The sequence below is a fragment of the Culex quinquefasciatus genome, chromosome 2 (assembly GCF_015732765.1).
Source record: "Culex quinquefasciatus strain JHB chromosome 2, VPISU_Cqui_1.0_pri_paternal, whole genome shotgun sequence".
NCBI classification, from domain to species: domain Eukaryota; kingdom Metazoa; phylum Arthropoda; class Insecta; order Diptera; family Culicidae; genus Culex; species Culex quinquefasciatus.
The window spans coordinates 27,397,357-27,419,803 of NC_051862.1; the positions used below are offsets into that span (position 1 = coordinate 27,397,357).

The following is a 22,447-nucleotide window of genomic DNA, read 5'->3' on the forward strand; positions in this document are numbered from 1 at the left end:
ACAGTAATTTACTCTTATGGGTTCAAATAAGGGTTTGGCGTTCCTTCAGCTATGAATTCACAAATTTACAACTGGTGATATCTAACTTTTGAGCAATTCCAGCTCAAATCAGGAATTTTGCTGATACTATTGTACCGACCCTCTCCGATTTTAATGAAACTTTTTAGACATATAACTGCCGTTCTACGCATAATTGTCCCATGTTCAAAAAAGTGCAACTGAGAAAAACGCGATTGAAATTTTTCGATCGATTTCTGTGTTTCTACGCATAATTGTCCCGTGGGTTCCTATTCGCCCTATGTGTCCCTAATTGCCCCAGTTAGCAGTGTATCACTCTTATTTGTGATCCTCTTGCTAAACAACAGGTAAACACGACATAATGCCCCATAAAACTGATAAAGAAAAGGCACATGATAAACAAAATTGACATCGCTGCCAAATTAAAAGAAAGCAGACAGTTTGTTACAGCAGCATCAATTGGTAAAATAGAGTGGAAAAGCGTTGAGAAATAAAAGAATCAAATGAGTAAAATCGAAATCAAATGGAGGATAGTAAACAGAAGCCGTTTTAGAAAATCAGTGCAACAAAATAAACAGAAGATAGCTGTTAGCTGAAATGGAAAGAAGAGAAACCCCGTTCTGCGATGCTCAGGTACATTATTATGTTATACAAAGCTATATGAATATTCTTAAACCTTGATCAAATATTATTTGTTTTTAACTGAAACTAATCTTTCAGAAAATAAAAGTTTCAATAGTTTCTCATTACCAAAGCCATTTAGACGATTTAATTTAGAGGATTTTGGCAATTTGGCGAAACAACACTTGTTGAAAAAAACCAGTAGTTTTCCTTTCCAAAACTCTAGTATTCCGAAAAAAGCGTAGGAAAATTTAAATGCACGAAGTGGCTATATGCTGAAAATATTTCAAATGCCATTTTTGTCAAAATTATAAAAGAAAAGAATATGTGTAAATGTTAAAAGTGGTTCCTATACATATATTTACATTATAATATTAATTTTCTTTCAATTCTACCAAATTGAATAACTACGTGTAAATTTTTGCATGCATTTATTTATTTTTTATTTTCACTTTAACTTACTCACTATGTTACTGCTGGAAGAAATGCAAAACATAAAGACTTTTTTTGTTAAAATCGTTCGTACAATCGTAATCAACTCGATTAGAATCTTTGCGTTAAAATTAATCGCTTGTTATATTCACTCAAAGAAAAAACGTAACGTAACGTAATATTAATGTATTTTTCTTACTCGTCGACACTCAAGCAGTATGGTATTGGTAGTTTTGCGGGTAGTTGTAATATGGCTTACTTCCGGCTGGCGAAAGTAAAAGTTATCACAATTTATTATTGGTTTTTTTCTTAACAACACTCGTCTCTTACAAATTTTTTAATCGTTAAGCGTTTAAATTTTAACGTTTGACTTTCTACGAAACACACTTCGTAAAATCTCGACTGACCGTTAACAAGTGGACTTTGTGGGGGGAGGGGTAAAATTTAGCTTTTCGAAAAGCATTGCGTTCAGTCTTGCTGATTTTGTACTAGGAGACAACCCTGTGTTTTGCTTTCAAACCTGGGGGCAGAGTTCACTCTAGTGGGTGTGGCCACATTCGCTTGTGGTGGCGCAGGAGGAGGAGGTCACGTGGATTTCAGCTGGGCTTGATTCTTCTTCCTTGCTCTCTTTTAACACTGAGTCGGTTGGGGGAACATCCGGAGCCGGCTTCTGCACTTCCATCGGAATCTGCTCCGATCCTTCCGGGTGGGAGTGGGAGTGGCCATGGCAGGACGAGTGACCACTCGTCACGACGGCCGTCAACTGGTCGGACTTTTCGCTTGGTCCTTGTCCACGATACGATTGCAGCAGTGCCGATCGAGACAACCCGCACCGCGGCACTGCATCAGACACGTGTCCTTGACCGCGGCGGTGTCCTGGGCGCTGGTCGCACTCACCGGGGGAGCGGCCAACAGAGGCAGAACCGGCTGCTTGGAGGCGAATTCCGGCTGGATCGTGACCTGGTTGATGCCCATGTCGTGGAAAAAGTCAATCAGCTGGTCGTTAATCACGGAGTAGACCTGGAAAGGAAACATCAAGAAATTAGCATGGTTTTTCAAAGTTTAAACCAGCAGAACATCCCCTAACCTTGGGGTTCTCGAAGATCACGTGCGCCGTCGAGACGTACTTGTTCGAGCTGAGCTGCCAGATGTGCAGATCGTGCACGCTCACGATGTCCGGGAAGGTTTTGAGCATCGTGCGCTCGAAGATCTCGATGTCGATCGTGTCCGGGATGGTCTGCAGCAGGATCATGCCAGATTCCTTCACTGGAAGACAAGAAATAATGTATTTTGTTATTATAATCTCAATAAAATACAATAAATTCTACACTGAAATAAAAAAAAAGTACCAAATTCCTAAATTCTAGGAATTTTGGCTCCTTTCCTTATTTAGTAATTGGGTTTTTTGGATTACTCAATAAGAAAAGGAGGCAAAATTCCTAGAATTTAGGAATTTGATACTTTTATGTATTTCAGTGTATCTATTTTAAATGGAGAAGGATTGAACATCACTCATCAAGCTCCATCGTTCAAAACTCAAAATTACAGATATTTCTAATTAAGCTCATCACTCATCTGATAAGTCAAATATGATTCAAAATTTGTTTTCATATCTTTCTAACAATCAGCCAAAACGAGTAAAACCTTTAAGTAAAATGTACATTTTTATTTAACTTCATTTTTTTAGTTGCCCCGTTTAAAAAAAATCTTTTTTTTTTCTGTACATTTCAACAAACTTTACCCCCTTTGATTATTTTAAATTTTTTTGGTGAAGAAAAATGCCAACTTTTGAGCTAAAGAGCATAACAGACTTATTATTAAACTAAACATCTATGTCAGCTGTCCATTGCAGCTATAATTACATGAAAATTTTCACATAATACGTATTTTTCCAGTATGTTGATGAAAATGCAATGATTCTCAAAAAAAAATATATCAAAAATTATTGTTATTCCAATATGGGTATCCGGATTTTTTCATACATTTTAAAAGTAATATTTTTTTTAAACACTCAAAATTTTCACAAAACTACGTATTTTAGAAAAAAATATGTTTGTATGGACCTTCGGATAATTGAAAAAAAAAAAACATTATTTTCTCACTTTTAACATCAAATTTTATTTTCTGCGACCCCATTTTCAGTGTTGGTGTTTCCACGCTCGCGAGAAAATTCCTCTCGAGAGAGCTCGCGAGCCAGAATTGCCCGTTCGCGAGAAGTTAAACGTGTTAGAAACGAAAAAAAAACAACACATCGATTGAAGTCACACCTCTATACCATCGCCTGGTTCGCCTTCATAAGCCTGATAAACAAATTGCTAGCTTGGGACGAACGGCTAGCACGAGGCGCTCGCGGCGAGAGCGAGAACGCGAACGAAAATGCGAGCGCGAGCGAGAAGAGAAAAGTACTACAAGTTCGCTCCCTTGCTCGCGAGCGAGAAATGCTTACCTTCTTTTCGCTCGAATTCCAACACTGCCCATTTTAATCAAATTTGAATGGTTGATTGCCTATAGTATACTAATATAGGGTTAGTAATTTTTGACGATTTCGTGAAATTTATCAATTTTCTCAAATCCTTTTTTTTAAATACCAACAATAACTTAATAAATATTTCATCCAATATTTCAGAGACAATTTCATTAAATATTGTTAGTTTTCAATTAAAAAGCTTGAATATACATGTATGTCAAGTTGATACGAACTATTTGAAGAAATATTCAGTATTTGAGTTTTTTAAACCAGCAAAATTTATTTTCATTCGTTGTATTAAAAATTTTACTACTATTTTATTTGAATGGTTGAGTTTTGGAAGAAATTAAAAGAATTAGGCTTAAAATTTCCTTTTATTTTAAGCTTAATTCTTTTTTTTTTCTTTGGAATCATATTTTAAAAACATATCAAATTTTCATTTTGGGCCTGTTTAATTTTAACACTATTTGTTTATTTCGGTGGATTCGTGAAAGTTAAAAAATATTTTTTTTTGTTTTCCTTTCTCATTTAGAATAAAAATTTAAATTTTGTTAAACATGATATTATTTTTACAAATTGTTAAATTTAGTTTTTGAAAAGTGAGATAAACCCCTTAAAAAATATGTTTAATTGGCTAAATGTCACAGAAAATTTAAATTATTTTATTCATTTTGACCATAGAAGATTGTAAAACTTTGCTTTGATATTAAATTCAATAAAAAGTAAAATGATATAACAGAAGCAAATTAGCGAAAACATTTAAGCTTTATTAGTCGAATATTAAAAGGGCAGTTCAGCAAATGAGAATACGCGTGCCCTACATTTTGTTTCAAAATATGTGTAGAGCCCCACCTAAACCAGGAGGATTTTTTTTGAAAATTAGGAGAATATTAGACATAGGATTTTCAGAGTCATTTGAACATTTTTAAAGTTCCGCGAAATTTGCGTGAAATTTGGTGTTTTGAAATTGTGGTCCCCGTGAAATTTGCAATTTTCGAGCGTGAAAAATCACTAAGCCTAGTTATTATTATAGAAATGTATGAAAAAATCCCGATCATTTGACACCCATATTGTAAAAAAACTGAAATTTTGATAATTTTTTCGAAAGTACTTAGGCCGTTGCAAATATTTTTCAAATTTTATGTCGCCCCCCCCCCCCTTCAAAGTTGGCCTGAAAAATTAGAGGCAAAAATATTTTTCGAAAAACTTCAAAATGTTAAAGTTTAACCAGCTGAAAACCAGTTAAAATGCATTCTCCCGCGTTTATAATCATATTTAGCATGTTTGAACTCCTTTGAAACATTTTAAATTTTCATGAAATACCAATGTACAGTCCCACAAAAAAATTTTTTTGGGAAAAAAATTCGTCGATACCTCGATATTTTCAAAACTAATGATTGGAAAGCAACTGTACGCCTGTAAAAGCATTTTAAAACACTTTTTTATCCAAATGTTGAAACCTACACACTAAAAAAAATGAATTTTACATTTGGCGTAATCCTTGATTGCACCTATTATTAAATCATGTAAACGTGTTTTCGCTGTAAAATTATGTTTATTTTGACGTAAATTGATAAAATTTCTATTGGATTTGACATTATGCGAAACCTAAAATTACATCATAAATAACCCAATTTTATGCTTAATCTGATGCACATAACTAGAGCATCAATTTTGATGTAATATTGTACATCAAATGAAACCCAATTCCACGCGCCTTGCCCACTACACGCTTGTCAGAGTGGAGAAACGTCAAAACGAAAAACATGTGTGCTGCCGCAAAGAATATTTTCGCAGTAGAATTTTTCGTTAATTTTCATAAATTTTGTACCTTTTCTGGTCAGAATTTGCCATCAAATCATTGTTAGAGGTAAGTTTAATCTTTTTTGATATGATGAGACAGACTTTAAACATTTTTGTCGTTATCCGTTTCGTTTGATTTAGGTTGTGGAATTCGCAAAACCGCCGCGAAGAGCTAAGTAAAAAATTTCCGGCAAGCTGCTGTTCCGATGTTTCCGGAGTGGATAGTGAGCAAATAGTGAAAACATGCTAAAACAAATAGTGAGTTCCCTTCAGCTGACACCTTGATGATTCCTCCCGCGAGATGATCGCCTCGGTACAAAAGGCATTCCGAAAGAATGGCAGTGGACAAAAACCACAAGGCAGACAGGACAAAAACAAAAGATGAAAATTTTGCGCTGTTAGTGAAAATGATGTGATTAATTGAAATGTGCTTCAATAAAAATAAATATTGATTTTAGATAATATAACCACGTTTTTATTCATCCAATAAGAAATTTTAAGATTCCTATAAGAATAAGTTTCAACCAAACGGCGTTTAATGTAATTTTACACGACCTTGGATAATTTTGGGTCGTGTAATTTCCCGGGTTTTTTGACACAATTATACGTCTAATTTGACGCTCCAGTTATTTGATGCATCAAATTTGACCGAAAATTACACGTTTTTTCGTAGTTTGTAGGCTTGTAATTTCAATTTTTATATATTTTTATTTTTTGCGCATTTAAAAAAAAATCTTCCGAACTGTATGAAAAAAATCCCGATCATTTGATACCCATATTGCAAAAACAATGATCTTGAGATGTTTTTTTTTCAAAAAAAAAATGCATTTTATAAATACAGGAAAAATATGTATTGTTGTGAAAATTTTCATGTAATTATAGTTGCAATGGATAGCTGATATCATCCCGATTCGAAAACACATTGTTTTTAAAGTTTGGATTATTTTTCTTAGGATTATAGCCAAATCCCATAAGCTTTGTGCTTCAGTTATGCACGCCTCAGTTTTGCATCCCCAAATGCGATGCTAAACCGAGGCATGACTGTAGGAAAATCAAAACACCTAGCCGCATAATGTTTTGAGCATCATTTTTAGTACCATATTTTGGGAAAATGTTGGGCCTGATACAAACTATACTTTCTCATAATATCGCTACTGGCTAGCGGGTATTGGATTGGACCACACACACACACACATATATTTTGGGAAAATGTTGGGAAACTATCTAAGAACAATTCTACGTTAAAAGTTTTACAATGTTATTTAAATTGTTTTTGTTATTCAGAAATTACGAAAGGTTTTTAGTTTTTTTACCCACCCCTTGTATAAAATCTAAAAATGTCACATTACAGAAAAAAATAATCCACTAAAAAATGATTTCATGTCACTGACGAAGCCCGATTTTAAGATTTGTCTTTTTAAATTAAATAATAAAGAATAGACGACTTTATTTTTTTTTTTAATATTTGTTTTATCTGGTTTGACAAGTCTTCTCCAGAAAATATGTTACAAGAGCTTGTGTAATACAATCAACTAAAACAATTGTGCAAATCTAAAGTAATGCCGAGAAAATCTTCTTTTCCAAGTCTTATTACCAAGTACTTTACGGCTAAGCCACCAAGTGACTCCATAGAACAAATTCTGATGGCAATAATTTAATGGAGACGCATGGTTACTCAATGTGAGTGACTTCAATGCAAATCCAAGCAAGAAACTCAAGCAAGACGAGGAAAGTACGCTAAATATTATTCCGATAAAACGGTGTTGTCATAGAGGAAATAAACAAAACTTACTGTACGGATAGCTCAGCGTCATCAGCACCACGCAGGACAGAATCGAGCACAGCGGATCGACAAACTTGGACGTGTCCTCGTCCTCGTTGGTGTAGTGCACAATCATCGAGCAGATAATCACAAAGACCGTACCTATGGAAGACAAGCAAAAAGGAATTTCTTAGACACTGTTTTTGTTTTCGCAGTTTTAAACTCACTGCACACATCTCGCATCATCTCGCGGACGCTCTGTCGCTTGGGCACATCGTAGTTCATGCCGGCCACGTGCTTTCGCGACCCGGACAGCCGCCGCTCGCCTTTTCTAATGCCATCGCCGGACACCACCCGGTCCAGCACGACGTTCCCACTGGAAGTTATGTACAGGAAGCTGCCCTGGTGGTACGTGTACCCTCCGATCAACAGGTAGCAGAACCCGTTCAGGACGATCCCCAGCGCGCCCAAGATCAACACCGGAATCGGAAAGTGCATCGCGTCCTGGTGGTGAATGTGGGACAACGTCTGCAGCGCTTCGACGACCGCCGAGAAGCAGAACGAGGCCAGGAAGATGCACACGACCAGCATGGTCAGCACGTCGATGCGCGCCCAACCGAACGTGTTCCGGAGGCTGTTTTCGCGCTGCTGTTGGCCCTTCACCTTGACGCCGGCCTTCACGACCGCCGGACTGAGGTCGACGTCTTTTCCCACGCCGGCTGGCGCCTCCAGAACGCCCACCGCCGGAACGGGAACCTCCATGAAGCGGTGATCTTCGCTGCCATCGGCCAGCGAGTTCTGCGAGACGGACCGATGTGGCCGACATGCCTCCGACGAAGCCGGTGGGGACTTTTTGCTGTGCTGTGGAGTTGAGTAGAGAGAGAAAAAAAGAGAGAAGATAACGTCGATTGATTGATCAATGTCGAGGCAATTATGAACCCGTGGCTTTAGTGTGGTCGGGGGGAAAATATATCTCTCTAAATTGGAATGGCCTCTAATCTTTAATTTCCCATTCAAATGGTATCGATTATGGACTTGTGTTGTGTGCGGGGGTGGGAGGCAAAATTGGGCGATGATGGGCTATTTATTTGCTTGTGCGGGTGAAAATATCACACTTTTGGTGTGATGTCTACAATTGGCAAAATCGTTTATCAATATCAGGAGAGCTATAACGGCATTCCTGAAGGTGGAGATTATTAAATATACTTATGATTAGAAATATTTAATTGGCGATTCTCTGATTTTTTTTACTTATTTAAGTTTTAGATTTTTTGAATAGATGACTTGAGAGGTCACCTCCTAAACACTTTTAAATGTGAACAATTTTCAATTCAGTTTTATTCCTATCACTATCAATAAACAGTAATTTACTCTTATGGGTTCAAATAAGGGTTTGGCGTTCCTTCAGCTATGAATTCACAAATTTACAACTGGTGATATCTAACTTTTGAGCAATTCCAGCTCAAATCAGGAATTTTGCTGATACTATTGTACCGACCCTCTCCGATTTTAATGAAACTTTTTAGACATATAACTGCCGTTCTACGCATAATTGTCCCATGTTCAAAAAAGTGCAACTGAGAAAAACGCGATTGAAATTTTTCGATCGATTTCTGTGTTTCTACGCATAATTGTCCCGTGGGTTCCTATTCGCCCTATGTGTCCCTAATTGCCCCAGTTAGCAGTGTATCACTCTTATTTGTGATCCTCTTGCTAAACAACAGGTAAACACGACATAATGCCCCATAAAACTGATGATTCCGTATAAGAAAATACTTGGTGGGACAATTATGCGTAGAAGTTTAACGATGGGACAAACAGACTTGATGTTGTTTTCAATGAGTTTCCAAACAAAGTACCAGATTTTATAAGTTTTTCTTAAAGTTTACGACAAACTAAACTTAAAAATGTTAAAAAGTCAAAATCGTCCAAAAATGACATGGGACAATTATGCGTAGAACGGCAGTATAATCCTAGGCCTATATACGCCATTTTTGTATACATGGAGCCAATTGTAATCAAAAATTTGCTAAGAGCGTTCACAGCACAAAATCCGATGGTAAAATCGCATGCACATCACTTCCGTCAAAATAAACACTTGATATTACATACTGCATGTACAATTTTTGCAAACACAAAAAAAATTACAACCGACGGGATTCAAACCCAGCACCAACAGTAAGGACTGGCGCCTTAGCCCACTCGGCCATTAGACCGATAAAAAGCTGTAAGGATAAACGCATATATGAGCTTGACATTTCGGTCAAGTAGGTTTCCCATACTGATGGGCTACATATTTAAGGGTGTAAAATTACATAAAATTGCATAAAATAATGCAATATTTATTTTACACCCAGGCCTTTTACATGCAGCTGGATTACTACTTTTTTAGCTGTGATAACTTATTTAAATATTTATGTATTTGTAAATCAAAAATTACTGTATCTCGAAGCCGTTGAATCGTATCAAAAAGTGTTCAAAAACAAACTTGTAGGAAATTGGACGGGCTTTCTGGAAAAAACACACTGTAAGAAAAATACACGCCACTTCGATGACATTTTTTAATTTTTAAGTTTAAAAGTTCAATATTAAGGTGATGTCACGATTCTTTTTTGATAATTTTTTTTTATTTAGAAATAGTCTAAGATGTTACAAAAAGACTCACGAAAAATGCAGGATGGTATGTTTCTTTTAAAATAAAAAATCATTTAAATTGCAAAAATCATTTACTAAAACTTTTTTTTTGAAAAGTGGTCTAAATGTCTAAATTTTCTGGCCCGATAGTGGGAATCGATTCCCCAGACAATTTTACATAAAAGTCTTCATATTGACCATTATCCTTTGTCCAATCCTTTTGAACAGCAGTTTTAAAAATAAAATAAAAATGTTGAAAAAGGAGGGTTTTTGATGGTTTTTGGCTTTTGTACAATGGATTGAAAATATTTTTACCAGAAAGCTTACCCAAATTTCCATAAGATTTCCTTCTGATTTCTTAAATAAAGCACTGGATGTTGTGAAAGAGCGCACGGTTTTGAATCAAACTGCATCAATAACTCATAAGCGATGAAAATGCATATGGGACATTTATGCGATCAGGGGCAGTGTACTGCACGGTGGGTAAGAAGGGGATTATTATGCAACTTGCATGCACCTCGGAAATTCTTTCTGGAAGTTGTTGGGGGGACTATTCTGAGTCAGAAAAATCAACTCCTAAAATATGCTGTCGGTGAAAACTGATTTTATCTTGATTTGAAGTTAAAAAACCTAATATATCACCTAAAAACTCAAAAATACGTTTAAAAACTCTGTCTATCTGTGGGCAAAGATGTATATTTTCATCTAGATATCAAATTTTAGCTCACAAAATATATTCCTGACATAGTACACCTTAAATCGATCCATTACTTGAGTCCCAGCGTCATAAGGAGGTATAAAGTAGTGCAATTTATAAAAAAAGTATTTTAATTTGCTCTGGTAAATAAACTGTCATGTCTGAATTCAAAAACTAATGTTGTAGCATTGTTGCAAACAAAATGAAGAACAATTTTGCAGAAAAAAGTATGACATCTTATCCATTTTCAGTAAAGTTATGTTTATTTTAGTGGGAAAATTGCTGCCAATTTTCAAAATTCTTCGATATTTAACTCACTGCTGTTATAAACAGCTACTGTGATCATACTCTGTAGGATGCAACAAAAATTAAATTTTGGCGGTGATTCAGGGGCTGGTTACGGTGGGCATAATAACTCAAATTCCAAATATGAGCTCGATTGAACTTAACAGGAGCTGGCGTTTTGCATTTGAATTTTTAATGAGATTTAACCCGTAGAAAACACTTTTTTCAAAAAATGTAGATTTTTTAGTCACTTTGGCCACTGAAGCGTTTATTTTAAACATCTTTGGCGTGTAGGACAGATCCTTGCGGATTTTTTAATCTATATAACATTGAAGTTTTGAGCAAAATTAAATGGCGCGATGCATATCTTTTCTGCTGAGACGTTTTTTCTAAAAAAAAAAAATAAAATTTTGAAGACCTGTAGAGAGCTCCAGAGTGCTTCAATTCAATGTTCTATATACCTAAACATCTGCAAGGATCTGTCCTACGCGCCAATGATGTTGAAAAAATGCTTCAGCGGCCAAAGTGACTAAAAAATCTACATCTTTGAAAAAAAATACTGGTAAAATCCCATTAAAAATTCAAATGCAAAGCGCCAGCTCCTGTTAAGTTCAATCGAGCTCATATTTGGAATTTGAGCTCAGTAACCAGCCGTAACCAGCCCATGAATCACCGCCAAAATTTAATTTTTGTTGCATCCTACTGAGTATGATCATAGTAGCTGTTTATAACAGCAGTGAGTTAAATATCGAAGAATTTTGAAAATTGGCAGCAATTTTCCCACTAAAATAAACATAACTTTACTGAAAATGGATGAGATGTCATACTTTTTTTACAAAATTGTTCTTCATTTTGTTTGCAACAATGCTACAACATTAGTTTTTGAATTCAGACATGACAGTTTATTTACCAGAGCAAATTAAAATACTTTTTTTTATAAATTGCACTACTTTATACCTCCTTATGACGCTGGGACTCAAGTAATGGATCGATTTAAGGTGTACTATGTCAGGAATATATTTTGTGAGCTAAAATTGATATCTAGATGAAAATATACATCTTTGCCCAGAGATAGACAGAGTTTTTAGATGTATTTTTGAGTTTTTAGGTGATATATTAGATTTTTTAACTTCAAATCAAGATAAAATCAGTTTTCACCGACAGAATATTTTAGGAGTTGATTTTTCTGACTCAGAATAGTCCCCTCAACAACCTCCAGAAAGAATTTCCGAGGTGCATGCAAGTTGCATAATAATCCCCTTCTTACCCACCGTGTACTGGTGAACAAGCTTTATCGTTGTAAACATGATATCAGCAATTTAAGCTAAATGTTAGGCTCCAATCCTGAAATTCCAAAAATCTATAATTTTATTGGATACATTGAAATTCTGAATTCTAAAAATGTAAATTCTGAAATTTCAACCTTCCAAAATTCTAAAAAATGTCTTTTTTTTGATGATAAAATATTGAAATATTGCGTAACCTAGGGCGTTTCAAGAAATGTTAGGTTTTTAAAGTTTTATAATTTTTTGTGATTAATTATTTTCTGAAATTTCTTCAAATGAGAAAAATTGTTAAATTCTTTATTTAAAAAAAAAAATGAATTTTTAGAATATTTTTTTTTTAATTTGATGAATTGAATACTTAATGGTTATGAGAATCTAGATGGTTGGATTTTTGGATAATATGAATTCCATGAATTTGATACATGTTTAAACATTTTAAAACCAGCTTTTTTTTTGGATTCCCTAATTTTTTATTATTATTGACACATTCCGGCGTTGCAACGTCATGCAACTTTTTTTTCGAAATATGTCTCGTTTGATACCAAAATCATTCCCGAACTTAAATATTATTCATCGGCCAGAGCTGAGGGACAAAAACGTTGAAAAATATTTGCATCGGCCTAATACAAAATTTTAAATGATTTGACCACAATCTCGAACTTATTTTTGTTTTTTTAATTTTTTTAATCTTTGGAATTCTAGTTCATTAAAATTTCACATTTTTTAAACTTTTTGTTATTTGCAAGATTTTCTAAATTATTTTTTTTTAAATTAGTGTTAGATTTCATAGTTATTTTAAAATTATTAGTTTTTTGTAATCTTAATGCATTTACATTTTTTGACGCTTGGAATTTCTAGTTATAAGAATTTGAATGTTTGAGTTTTTATCTCTTAAGATTTATTGATTGTTGTTAATAAAAAAGATGGATTTCATTATTTCATTATTTCAGATTCGATTATTCTAAGTTTCAATTATCCGAAGTGAATTTTTTCGAAGGTTTTCATTTTCTTGTTTTTAACCAGACGTGCATCGGCACTCAATAGCACTTGACAGTTTTTCTAAGGCCGTGGCTTGGAAAAGGCACCATATCAATTTGTTTTGTGCCTAAAGTATGTTTTTTGCAATGCACTCTGAGGGACCGAAACCTTTATCTTCACTTATTCGCTAGTTTTAGTGATGAAGTGCTATTTGAGCACATTTAGCACTTGAAATTTTTGTGATATTCAAATCACTATTCATTTTTTGCTAATCAATATTGCATAGTGCACAACGATTATTAAAAGCATCAAACTAAAGCTTGTTTTGATGCATAGTGAGCAAAGATTCACTCTGCCGGTTTACGAAGGCAATCATCTCAAAATGTGGTGAAGTGATATTGAGTGCCGATGAACGTCTGTTTTTAACATCGAATTCTAGTTCTGCGAACCCATTTCAGTCAAATTTGAATAGTAGTAAGAAAATGCATTTTTCCCATATTTCGTCCCCGCCATATTGGCGTTTCTCGTGATTCGATTATCCGAAATTTTGATTAGCCGGAGTAAAATTTATCTGAGGCCTTCGGATATTCGAGTCTAGACCACACAGAAAAGAAAATCATTTATGTTAGAAAAAATGTGTAATTTTACCTCTGAAAATTTGTAATTTTACCACTATTCTGGTGTAATGTCACTTTTTCAGTCTAAATTGAGGGAAAATTACATCATAAAAGAGGTAATATTCAACCTTCCGAAATGACAGCTTCCAACTTTACATTATTTTTTACTGTGTTTATATAAAAGCATTTGATTTCTCTAATACCGTAAAACGGGGTGACTTTGATAGGTTTGCGATTTTTCCGCAAAATGAAGAGTACAATTAAAATACTCAAGGAATGGTTTAGAAACATACTGACCGTGGTAGAGAAGTGTTCAAAGTACCTCAAGAAGAACTTTTCATAAAGTTTTGACAAGTTTAAAAAGTTAGTTAACTTTAGTTAAAAAAATGTTGATGGAAGTCATTTTTTTAAACTTCTCAAAGTGTCATGATTTTCTCAATGAACATGATTTTCAATCGGAAAACGGAATGCATTTTCGGATTCTTTGGAGAATTTTCCACTAGAAGAAGGTTAAAAAAGTTTGAAAATAATAAATAATATGTGTTTTTGAAACACAATTAAAAAAAATCTCCAAATTTATCGGCAATTTCAGTTGAACAAATTTCATGTAAAATGTGAAAACTTGTGATTCGGGCTTTGAATTTAGTATAAAATGCAATATAAATCGATAATTTTATAAACAAAACTAGTTTTAACAAATTTCAGGCAAAATTCCGACTTTTTAACAATTTTACCTAAAATTTACATGTATTTTGCTAAAAAGATTATACACTTAGTTAACTAAATATAAACATTGATTTTTTCTTAAAAACTATATCAGCTACTTTAGTGATGGTACATTTAGCGTACAAATAAAGTTTGAATATCTTAATTATGATTTTAACAAGAAAAACTATGACTATCAAAGTCACCCCAGCATTAAAACTAAGAATTTTTAACGTAACTTTTTTTCTAAACATTATTGAAAAAACTTTTTTTTCCGAAACAGTGCATGGACTTTGTGTAGTCTACCCCAGTACATGTTTAAAAAATAATAATCTTGAGAAAAACCTTACCTGTTGAAAAATATTCTAAAAACAAATTGAAATCCTATCAAAGTCACCCCGGTTTACGGTATTATGAGCTCTGCATACTTTATGAAAACTCCCTATTATGGTCAAATTTAAATTAAGATAAATATTTTGTTATTCATTAACAGAAAAGTAGGAATATCTACATTTTTACTTTTGCTTTATATTGATATTTTGTTCAAATGATAACAAATGTTTTTAACAAAATTCCTGTTTGCGTAATCAACGATATAAAATCAACATAAATAATGCGCAGTAAAGGTACAAAAACTGAATCAATCCTGTGTACTCTCAACAAGAGTTGCGTGCCGCTAAACAACAAATCTTCCTTCCTCGTTTGATAAAATCATCGACAACAGAGTGCCACTTTAAAACTGTAATAACAATAACACATGCAACGCACGCGTTTGCTAACCGCTCTTACAACGCCGGTTACGATTAATCATCTGCCGTTTGCATCTTTTAACCTGTTTTATTTTATCGAGGGTTTTCATGTAATATGCCAAAATTTGTTTTGAACCTTGTGCCGCAATTACCTCTGCTAGATATGCGATGATAAACATAGTACTTGACGCTCAACAAAAGTGTTGCACTTTGGAGCACTCATCAACACGCACAGACAAGTAGACTTAAACTTTAAAAACTATCTGTGCGTCTATAAAAATGGTTCAGTTTTCAATCTGATAACCTATGCACGTACTCATTGGGTCATTGGGCTACACACGTGGTAACAATTTCCTCCGTGTTCACCACTGCAATGCCACTGACTGTTGTTATTTGCTGGGTACTAAATGAACATACTTTTCACAGCACTTCATCGAGAGGGAAATTATATAATGACCATAACGTCAAATACCTGTGATGCATGCACCGGCAAACATTTTTCCCTTACTATCCAGCACAGGTTCAAGTGCCTTATTATTTATGGCCTCCCCTCTCGCGTCAGGTGGGTTGGTCAGATTCCATCAGCTGTGAGATTTATTACAAAGATGGCATTTTGATGCATAAAACTGCAATCGGTTTCGACTGTTTGATATTCTAGCATCATTTGCAAAACCAACAAAGTAAATTATAAAGTAATCCCAAGCAATGGCATCTAATTAAATTCAGTTTCATCCCACCATTGATCAATAGGTGCTTTAATTAAAACGTGCTACTGCCACCGCAGGGATCGGCCGTAAGTGATCGCGTGTTGTAACTAGCAAAAAGCGATTAATGCAACTGGATATTCATTTATGCAACACCGTGCTATCAATTCCAAGTCTGTCAAGCATTCTGTAAATTTAGATTAATCATCGTGTATCCGTTTGATTAACAGGACCTATGTAAACTTGTTTGATTAAGGTAAAATATCAGTAACAAAAAGTTCATAATTACGTCGTTCTAGGACTCCCCCTGATCAAATTTTACTACATTTTTTTAGGTTGGTTATCCCATTTTGCTTTTCCCTGTTACGTATTTTGATAGAAAAGTTTACTTGATTTTTTTGTTGAAGTCAACGATAAAAACACGCATAAATATGCACAACCTTAATCGATTTAAATGATTCTTGCAGCATTTGATTGGGAAGCACTGCTAGAAAAAGTATCGATTAAGCTATAATACAATTTTTTGCCGCTGCCGCAAATGTCGTTTTTTTTATTTTCAAGCATTTTACAATATTTTTGCTAAGACTTTTTAATTTTATGATAAAAACTAAAAAAAAACATGTGACTTGTCCAGGCGGTAACCCTATAACCAAAGAAGCCATTTTGACCATAAAATTTTACAGTTGAGCAACTCTTTACGAAATCGGCCGATTTCAACCATTTTTATTTTTTGTATTTTTTTATTTGACTCAAACTTTGTGGGGGCCTTTCCCTATGACCAAATAAGCTATTTTGCGTCATTGGTTCACCCATACATGTCTCCATACAATTTTGGCTGCTGTCCATACAAAAATGGTACGTAAATATTCAAACAGCTGTAACTTTTGACTGAATTTTCTCATCTGGTGTCTTCGGCAAAGTTGTAGGTATTGTTGAGGACTTTTGAGAAAAAATAGGTACATGGAAAAAGAAATTTGCAGATTTTAATCAAATTTTTTTTCACTAAAACTCAATTTCTCAAAATACGTATTTTTTTATTTTCGAGATTTTTTTTGAAAAATAGTGATTTTTGGAAAAATCGAAGTTTTATGCAAAAACAAGTTTGACATTATTTTTTAATGCAAAATTGAATTTGCAATCAAAAAGTACTTTATTCCGTTTTCAAGATATAGCAACCGAAAGTTTGATTTTAGCGAAATATTTGCAGTTTTTCAATTTTAAAAAATAGTGACCATGAGCTCATTAATAATGATAAATAATAATAATAACCATGAGTGACCATTTCTGAAAATATCTTTTTTTTAAAGTTAAGTAAATTTGCTATAAAATTGTCTAATAAACTTTGAAGATTGGACCTCGGGTTGCTGAGATAGAGCCGCTTTAAGAAAAATAAACACGAAAATTGAAGTTTTCTAAATCTCACCAAAACAACCCACCATTTTCTAATGACGATATCTCAGTAACTAATGGTCCGATTTTCAATGTTAATACATGAAACATTCGTAAAATTTTCCGATCTTTTCGAAAAAAATATTTTGAACAAAATAAATCAAGCAAGACTAACATTTTTTTTAGAAATGGTCACTCATGGTCAATTTGATAAAAAAAAAAATCGGCAAATTTTTTTCCGTGTACCTATTCCTACAACTTTGCCCAAGACACCAATATGATCAGAAAATTCATTCAAAAGTTACAGATATTCGAATATTTACGTACCATTTTTGTATGGACAGCTGCCAAAATTGTATGGAGACTTGTATGGGTGAACCAATGACACCAAATAGCTTCTTTGATCATAGGAAAGGCCCCCACAAAGTTTGAGTAAAACAAAAAAATACAAAAAATAAAAATGGTCAAAAACGGACGATTTAGTTGAGAGTTGCTCTATAACATTTTCTGTTATTTTAACAGTATTTGTTATTAAAATGGCATGAATTTTGTTACTACCGTCTACCCGAGATGCTTTGTAAATGCCGGTCCCGATACTCTTCACGGGTATTGCCCTCAGGAACAGGGAAAGATTTACTTACTTTTATTTTAAGTTGAGAAAACCCATAGAAATTCGTCTAAGACACATGCAAGATTAGTCTTTTCGTTCCTAAGACACAGCCACTCAAGTAGGGGAAAGTGGGGCAAGTGTAACAAGCTAAGGAAATGCTCGTTATAACCCATCAAAAACGTTGAAAAATCTGTCGAATTTTTTTATAATCATCTTATTCCAGGTCTTGACTAAGACTTTGATAGAACAAGTTTAAAAAAAATCTGTTTTTTTATGTATTTTGATTTTCTGTACGTTCTTCTCAAATAGTGGGGCAAGACGAACAACCCGTTGGGGCAAGAGGAACAATGCATGAAGCAACATGTTAATTTGCTAACAATTGAACTGTTATCACTCAGATACATCAGATTAGAATGTATTTGAAACGTTTCTTTCATTTCTAGGTTGAATAATAATATTTTACTAAAAATTTGATCGTTTTTACGAAAACAAATTATTACTTTGATGAAAAAAGGAAATTTGCATAATATCACTGGGTAATTCTCTACCAACTCACACGAAATCGGGAAAAGTTGCCCCGACCCCTCTTCGATTTGCGTGAAACTTTGTCTTAAGGGGTAACTTTTGTCCCTGATCACGAATCCGAGGTCCGTTTTTTGATATCTCGTGACGGAGGGCGGTACGACCCCTTCCATTTTGAACATGCGAAAAAGAGGCGTTTTCAACAATTTGCAGCCTGGAACGGTGATGAGATAGAAATTTGGTGTCAAAGGGACTTTTATGTAAAATTAGACGCCCGATTTGATGGCGTACTCAGAATTCCGAATAAACGTATTTTCATCGAAAAACACTAAAAAGTTTTAAAAATTCTCCCATTTTCCGTTACTCGACTGTAAAAATTTTGGAACATGTCATTTTATGGGAAATTTAATGTACTTTTCGAATCTACATTGTCCCAGAAGGGTCATTTTTCATTTAGAACAAAATTTTTCATTTTAAAATTTCGTGTTTTTTCTAACTTTGCAGGGTTATTTTTTAGAGTGTAACAATGTTCTACAAAGTTGTAGAGCAGACAATTACAAAAATTTTGATATATAGACATAAAGGATTTGCTTATAAACATCACGAGTTATCGCGATTTTACGAAAAAAAGTTTTGAAAAAGTTACTTTTTGCGTTTCTCTTTGTTTCGTCGTCCGTGTCTGTCGCGGGTGACCATGAATGGCCATGATCGATGACGACCAACTTTTTCAAAACCTTTTTCGTAAAATCGCGATAACTCGTGATGTTTATAAGCAAACCCTTATGTCTTTATATCAAATTTTTATAATTGTCTGCTCTACAACTTTGTAGAACATTGTTACACTCTAAAAAATAACCCTGCAAAGTTAGAAAAACACGAAATTTTAAAATGAAAAATTTTGTTCTAAATGAAAAATGACCCTTCTGGGACAATGTAATTCGAAGTACATTAAATTTCCCATAAAATGACATGTTCAAAATTTTACAGTCGAGTAACGGAAAATGGGAGAATTTTAAAACTTTTAGTGTTTTTCGATGAAAAATACGTTTATTTGGAATTCTGAGTACGCCATCAAATCGGGCGTCTAATTTTACACAAAAATCTCTCCGTTTCAGGCTGCAAAATTGAAAAACACCTCTTTTACATGTTCAAAATGGAAGGGGTCGTACCCAGATATCAAAAACGGACCTCGGATTCGTGATCAGGGACAAAAGTTACCCCTTAGGACAAAGTTTCACGCAAATCGAAGAGGGGTCGTGGCAACTGCTGTGTGAGTTGGTAGAGAATTACCCCACTATATTTTGCATGGACATTTTTTGTTAACAATTGTTTATCAGTTTTTAAGTACTTTAATGTATTTATTTCCAAATAAAATATGTTGTTGCAGCAATTCGTATTTTTTTCCACACTAAAAATCTATATGGTACACTTGCCCCACCTGAAGAAGATTTTTTAAAAGCTCTCAGCAAAACTAACCAAAAGTTAAATCATACTTTGTAATAGGTGCATGTCATTGGTAGGGACACTACTAATCTAGGGAAAATAGCATTTTGATAAAATGAGCCTTAAAACGAACCCTAAGCCTTATTTTGTACACTCCAAATATTATAAGTAAACAAAGGTTTTGAAAAAAACTTCGTTAAATCTTATGCCCCGTGGCGTTTACGTCGTTTTGTCGGTTATGTAGTAGAATCAGCTAATGGCATTGCTAGCAACAATTTCTCATACTGGAAATAATCAAAATTGTAAAAATCACGGCCGTACGAGCGATTGTTCCTCTTGCCCCATATGGTCGTCTTGCCCCACCTTCCCCTATAAAGAACCAATAACATGGCAGTTTTTGAAGTGTCAACATAGCAATCAATTTTCAATGATCATATCTTAGAAACGATTCCTCTGCTTGTCAATATCAAAAAGTGAATCTTTCGTGAAATTTTCTGATCCACACTTTTTGCCTTCCTCACCTTACTGAGGAAAGGCTATGAAATCACTCGGAAAATGAACTTTTTAATTAACCTCCCAGACCTACTTTCATTTGTACATATCGAATCAGAATCACCAGCTGAGCAAATGTCTGTGTGTTTGGCTGTATGTAGACATGTGTACCAAATCAATGTTACTGGAATATCTCGTCACAGGCTTAACCGATTTTGGCTGGAATGGTTTTAATCGATCCGTCTTAACGTCCCCTAAGTTGCTATTTAAATTCATGCAGTTTTATCATGTATTTAAAAAGTTATGTTAAAAAAACTGTTTCATATTAAATTAAAATTATGGTAAAAAGGGTGTTTTTTTTTTCATGAGACCCTCACATGTTATATATTTTTAGAATGCATATGAGAAGACCTTTTAGGTGGAGTAAGAATTTTCAATATCTGACTTACCTATCTTAAATAACAAGCAGTTTAAAAAATGGTCTGAATTTACATAACCTCAACTGGACGGGTCTGATCGCCACGAAAAAGCCGTGTAGAGAGATGCCATTTTCCTCAAAGGCCGTGTGTGTATAATCTTGACAAAATGTCTGTAGGTAGTGTGTTTTTTTACTCATCACTTATTTTTATTAGGACCTCTTAGGTGCTGCGATCGTTAGGGGAGATCCATAAACATGTGGACACCTTAGGGGGGTTGGAATCACTATAAATGAGAGGAAGGCACCAACCACCTAAAGGGGGATTAAGTAACTTTTTTTTAATTTTAACAATTTTATCCAATTTTATTTGTATTTATTTAAAATGCGGCTTTTTACTAAAGTTCTAATCAGTACCTCAAACTTTGCCTAAGACACTAAATCGATCAGATTTTTTCGCACTAGGCTTTTTCTACGGAAACTAATCATTATGTATTTTTGATTTACATTGTTGAAGATAATTACTGTTAGGCGCCATCCAAGACGTAGCTTTTTTCGAGGATTTTCAAAACCCGCCTGCCCTAAAAAAACATAACTTTAAAAATTTATAAGAGCAATTACAGCTCAAAACTGGATTTTTTCTTGTACTTTTTTATTCCAACCTCTCCTATAGCAATTGAACTTTGTAGATATGTTTTCCTTAGCTCAAATAAACCACTTTTGTGTACATGGAGGCAGTTGCACTCGAGTACGACATTTAAGAAGAGCAATACAAAAAAAAAGATTAGAACACTTGAAAAATCTACAATTTTTGTGAATTTGTAGAAATTTTGAGATAACTATTATCAGTATCGCGTTACTGTAAATTATAAAATTAAGAAACCTTGGCATCATCAAGCCTAAAGCATTTTCCGAAATTATTCTGAGGCTCAGAATTTTAACTGGGGAGTTTTAGGACTACAGTCTAAATATGGACAGCAGTTTTAGAGCACATAAAAGGTTCAAATTTGAAAATCGATGCACTATTTTTTTGTGTTTGATCTAATCGAAATCAATCAAAAATATCAATCTATTAACAAAAATATGACTACAACTTCTGTATGTTTCCCGATTCGCCCTAGATGACGGTATCATAGATTTTTTGAGGTTTCGAATTACATTCACTCTCTAGAAGTGTGCCAGACACTTTAATGAGCAGTTAGAAATAAACTAACCTTGAAAAAATGTAATGAATGAAAACTGCCCGGATCCTGTTGAAAGAGAGGCAATAAATTTGCATTATCACTACAGACAGAATGTAGTTACCCTCATCTAAGCGTCTGGATTTATATCAACTCATCTCTCAATCAGGCTTCATTATTACGTCTAGAAATTGAGAAGAAGAAAAAAAAGGCAAACCATCCATCCCGGATACCAATCACTTCCAACAGGAACGTGCCACCGTGATTTGCGGCAATCCGAATTGATATGCAAACCAAATGAAAATGATATGCACACAATGTCAGCGCCTTAATGTGCTGCGTTTCAAGTTCAATGTTACAAACGGTCAGTTACCGATCGGGCGTACGCCAAGTCACATTTCAATTTAATTGATCTACGATTGGACTTACGCCACGGCATACAGTCACGAGCCAAGCCGAAACCGGTCCATATAGTTGACGGCAGAGGGCGGTAGCGGTTTGAAATTGGTTTGTAACTTATAATTGTCCACTTAAATGGAGGCACTTTAAACGGACGACGATCCATCGTGCTAATCGTCTGGTCGTGGAATTAGTTGGACTTCCGATTCAGCTTTAAGTATTCCGAAATAACTTAGCT

The 22,447-nt window shown here is 34.4% G+C and overlaps 1 protein-coding gene and 1 long non-coding RNA gene across 4 annotated transcripts in view; one reads left to right on the forward strand and one right to left on the reverse strand.

The window, feature by feature from the left end:
* Positions 1-1,057: 1,057 nt before the first annotated feature.
* The window catches only part of LOC6048570 (zinc transporter 10), a 47,815-nt gene continuing 26,425 nt past the window's right edge, over positions 1,058-22,447 (reverse strand). For all 3 annotated transcript variants that reach the window (XM_038252662.1, XM_038252664.1, XM_038252663.1), the window contains exons 3-6: positions 7,331-7,964; positions 7,134-7,265; positions 2,159-2,337; positions 1,058-2,091 (exon numbers count right to left, since the gene is read on the reverse strand). In XM_038252662.1, the coding sequence (XP_038108590.1) occupies positions 1,831-2,091; positions 2,159-2,337; positions 7,134-7,265; positions 7,331-7,964 (1,206 nt within the window). In that variant the 3' untranslated portion in view covers positions 1,058-1,830. The remainder of the gene's footprint in view (positions 2,092-2,158; positions 2,338-7,133; positions 7,266-7,330; positions 7,965-22,447) is intronic.
* Positions 5,248-5,808, forward strand: LOC119766801. Its single transcript, XR_005277140.1, has 2 exons — positions 5,248-5,408; positions 5,483-5,808. It is a non-coding gene; the product is annotated as an uncharacterized LOC119766801 (long non-coding RNA).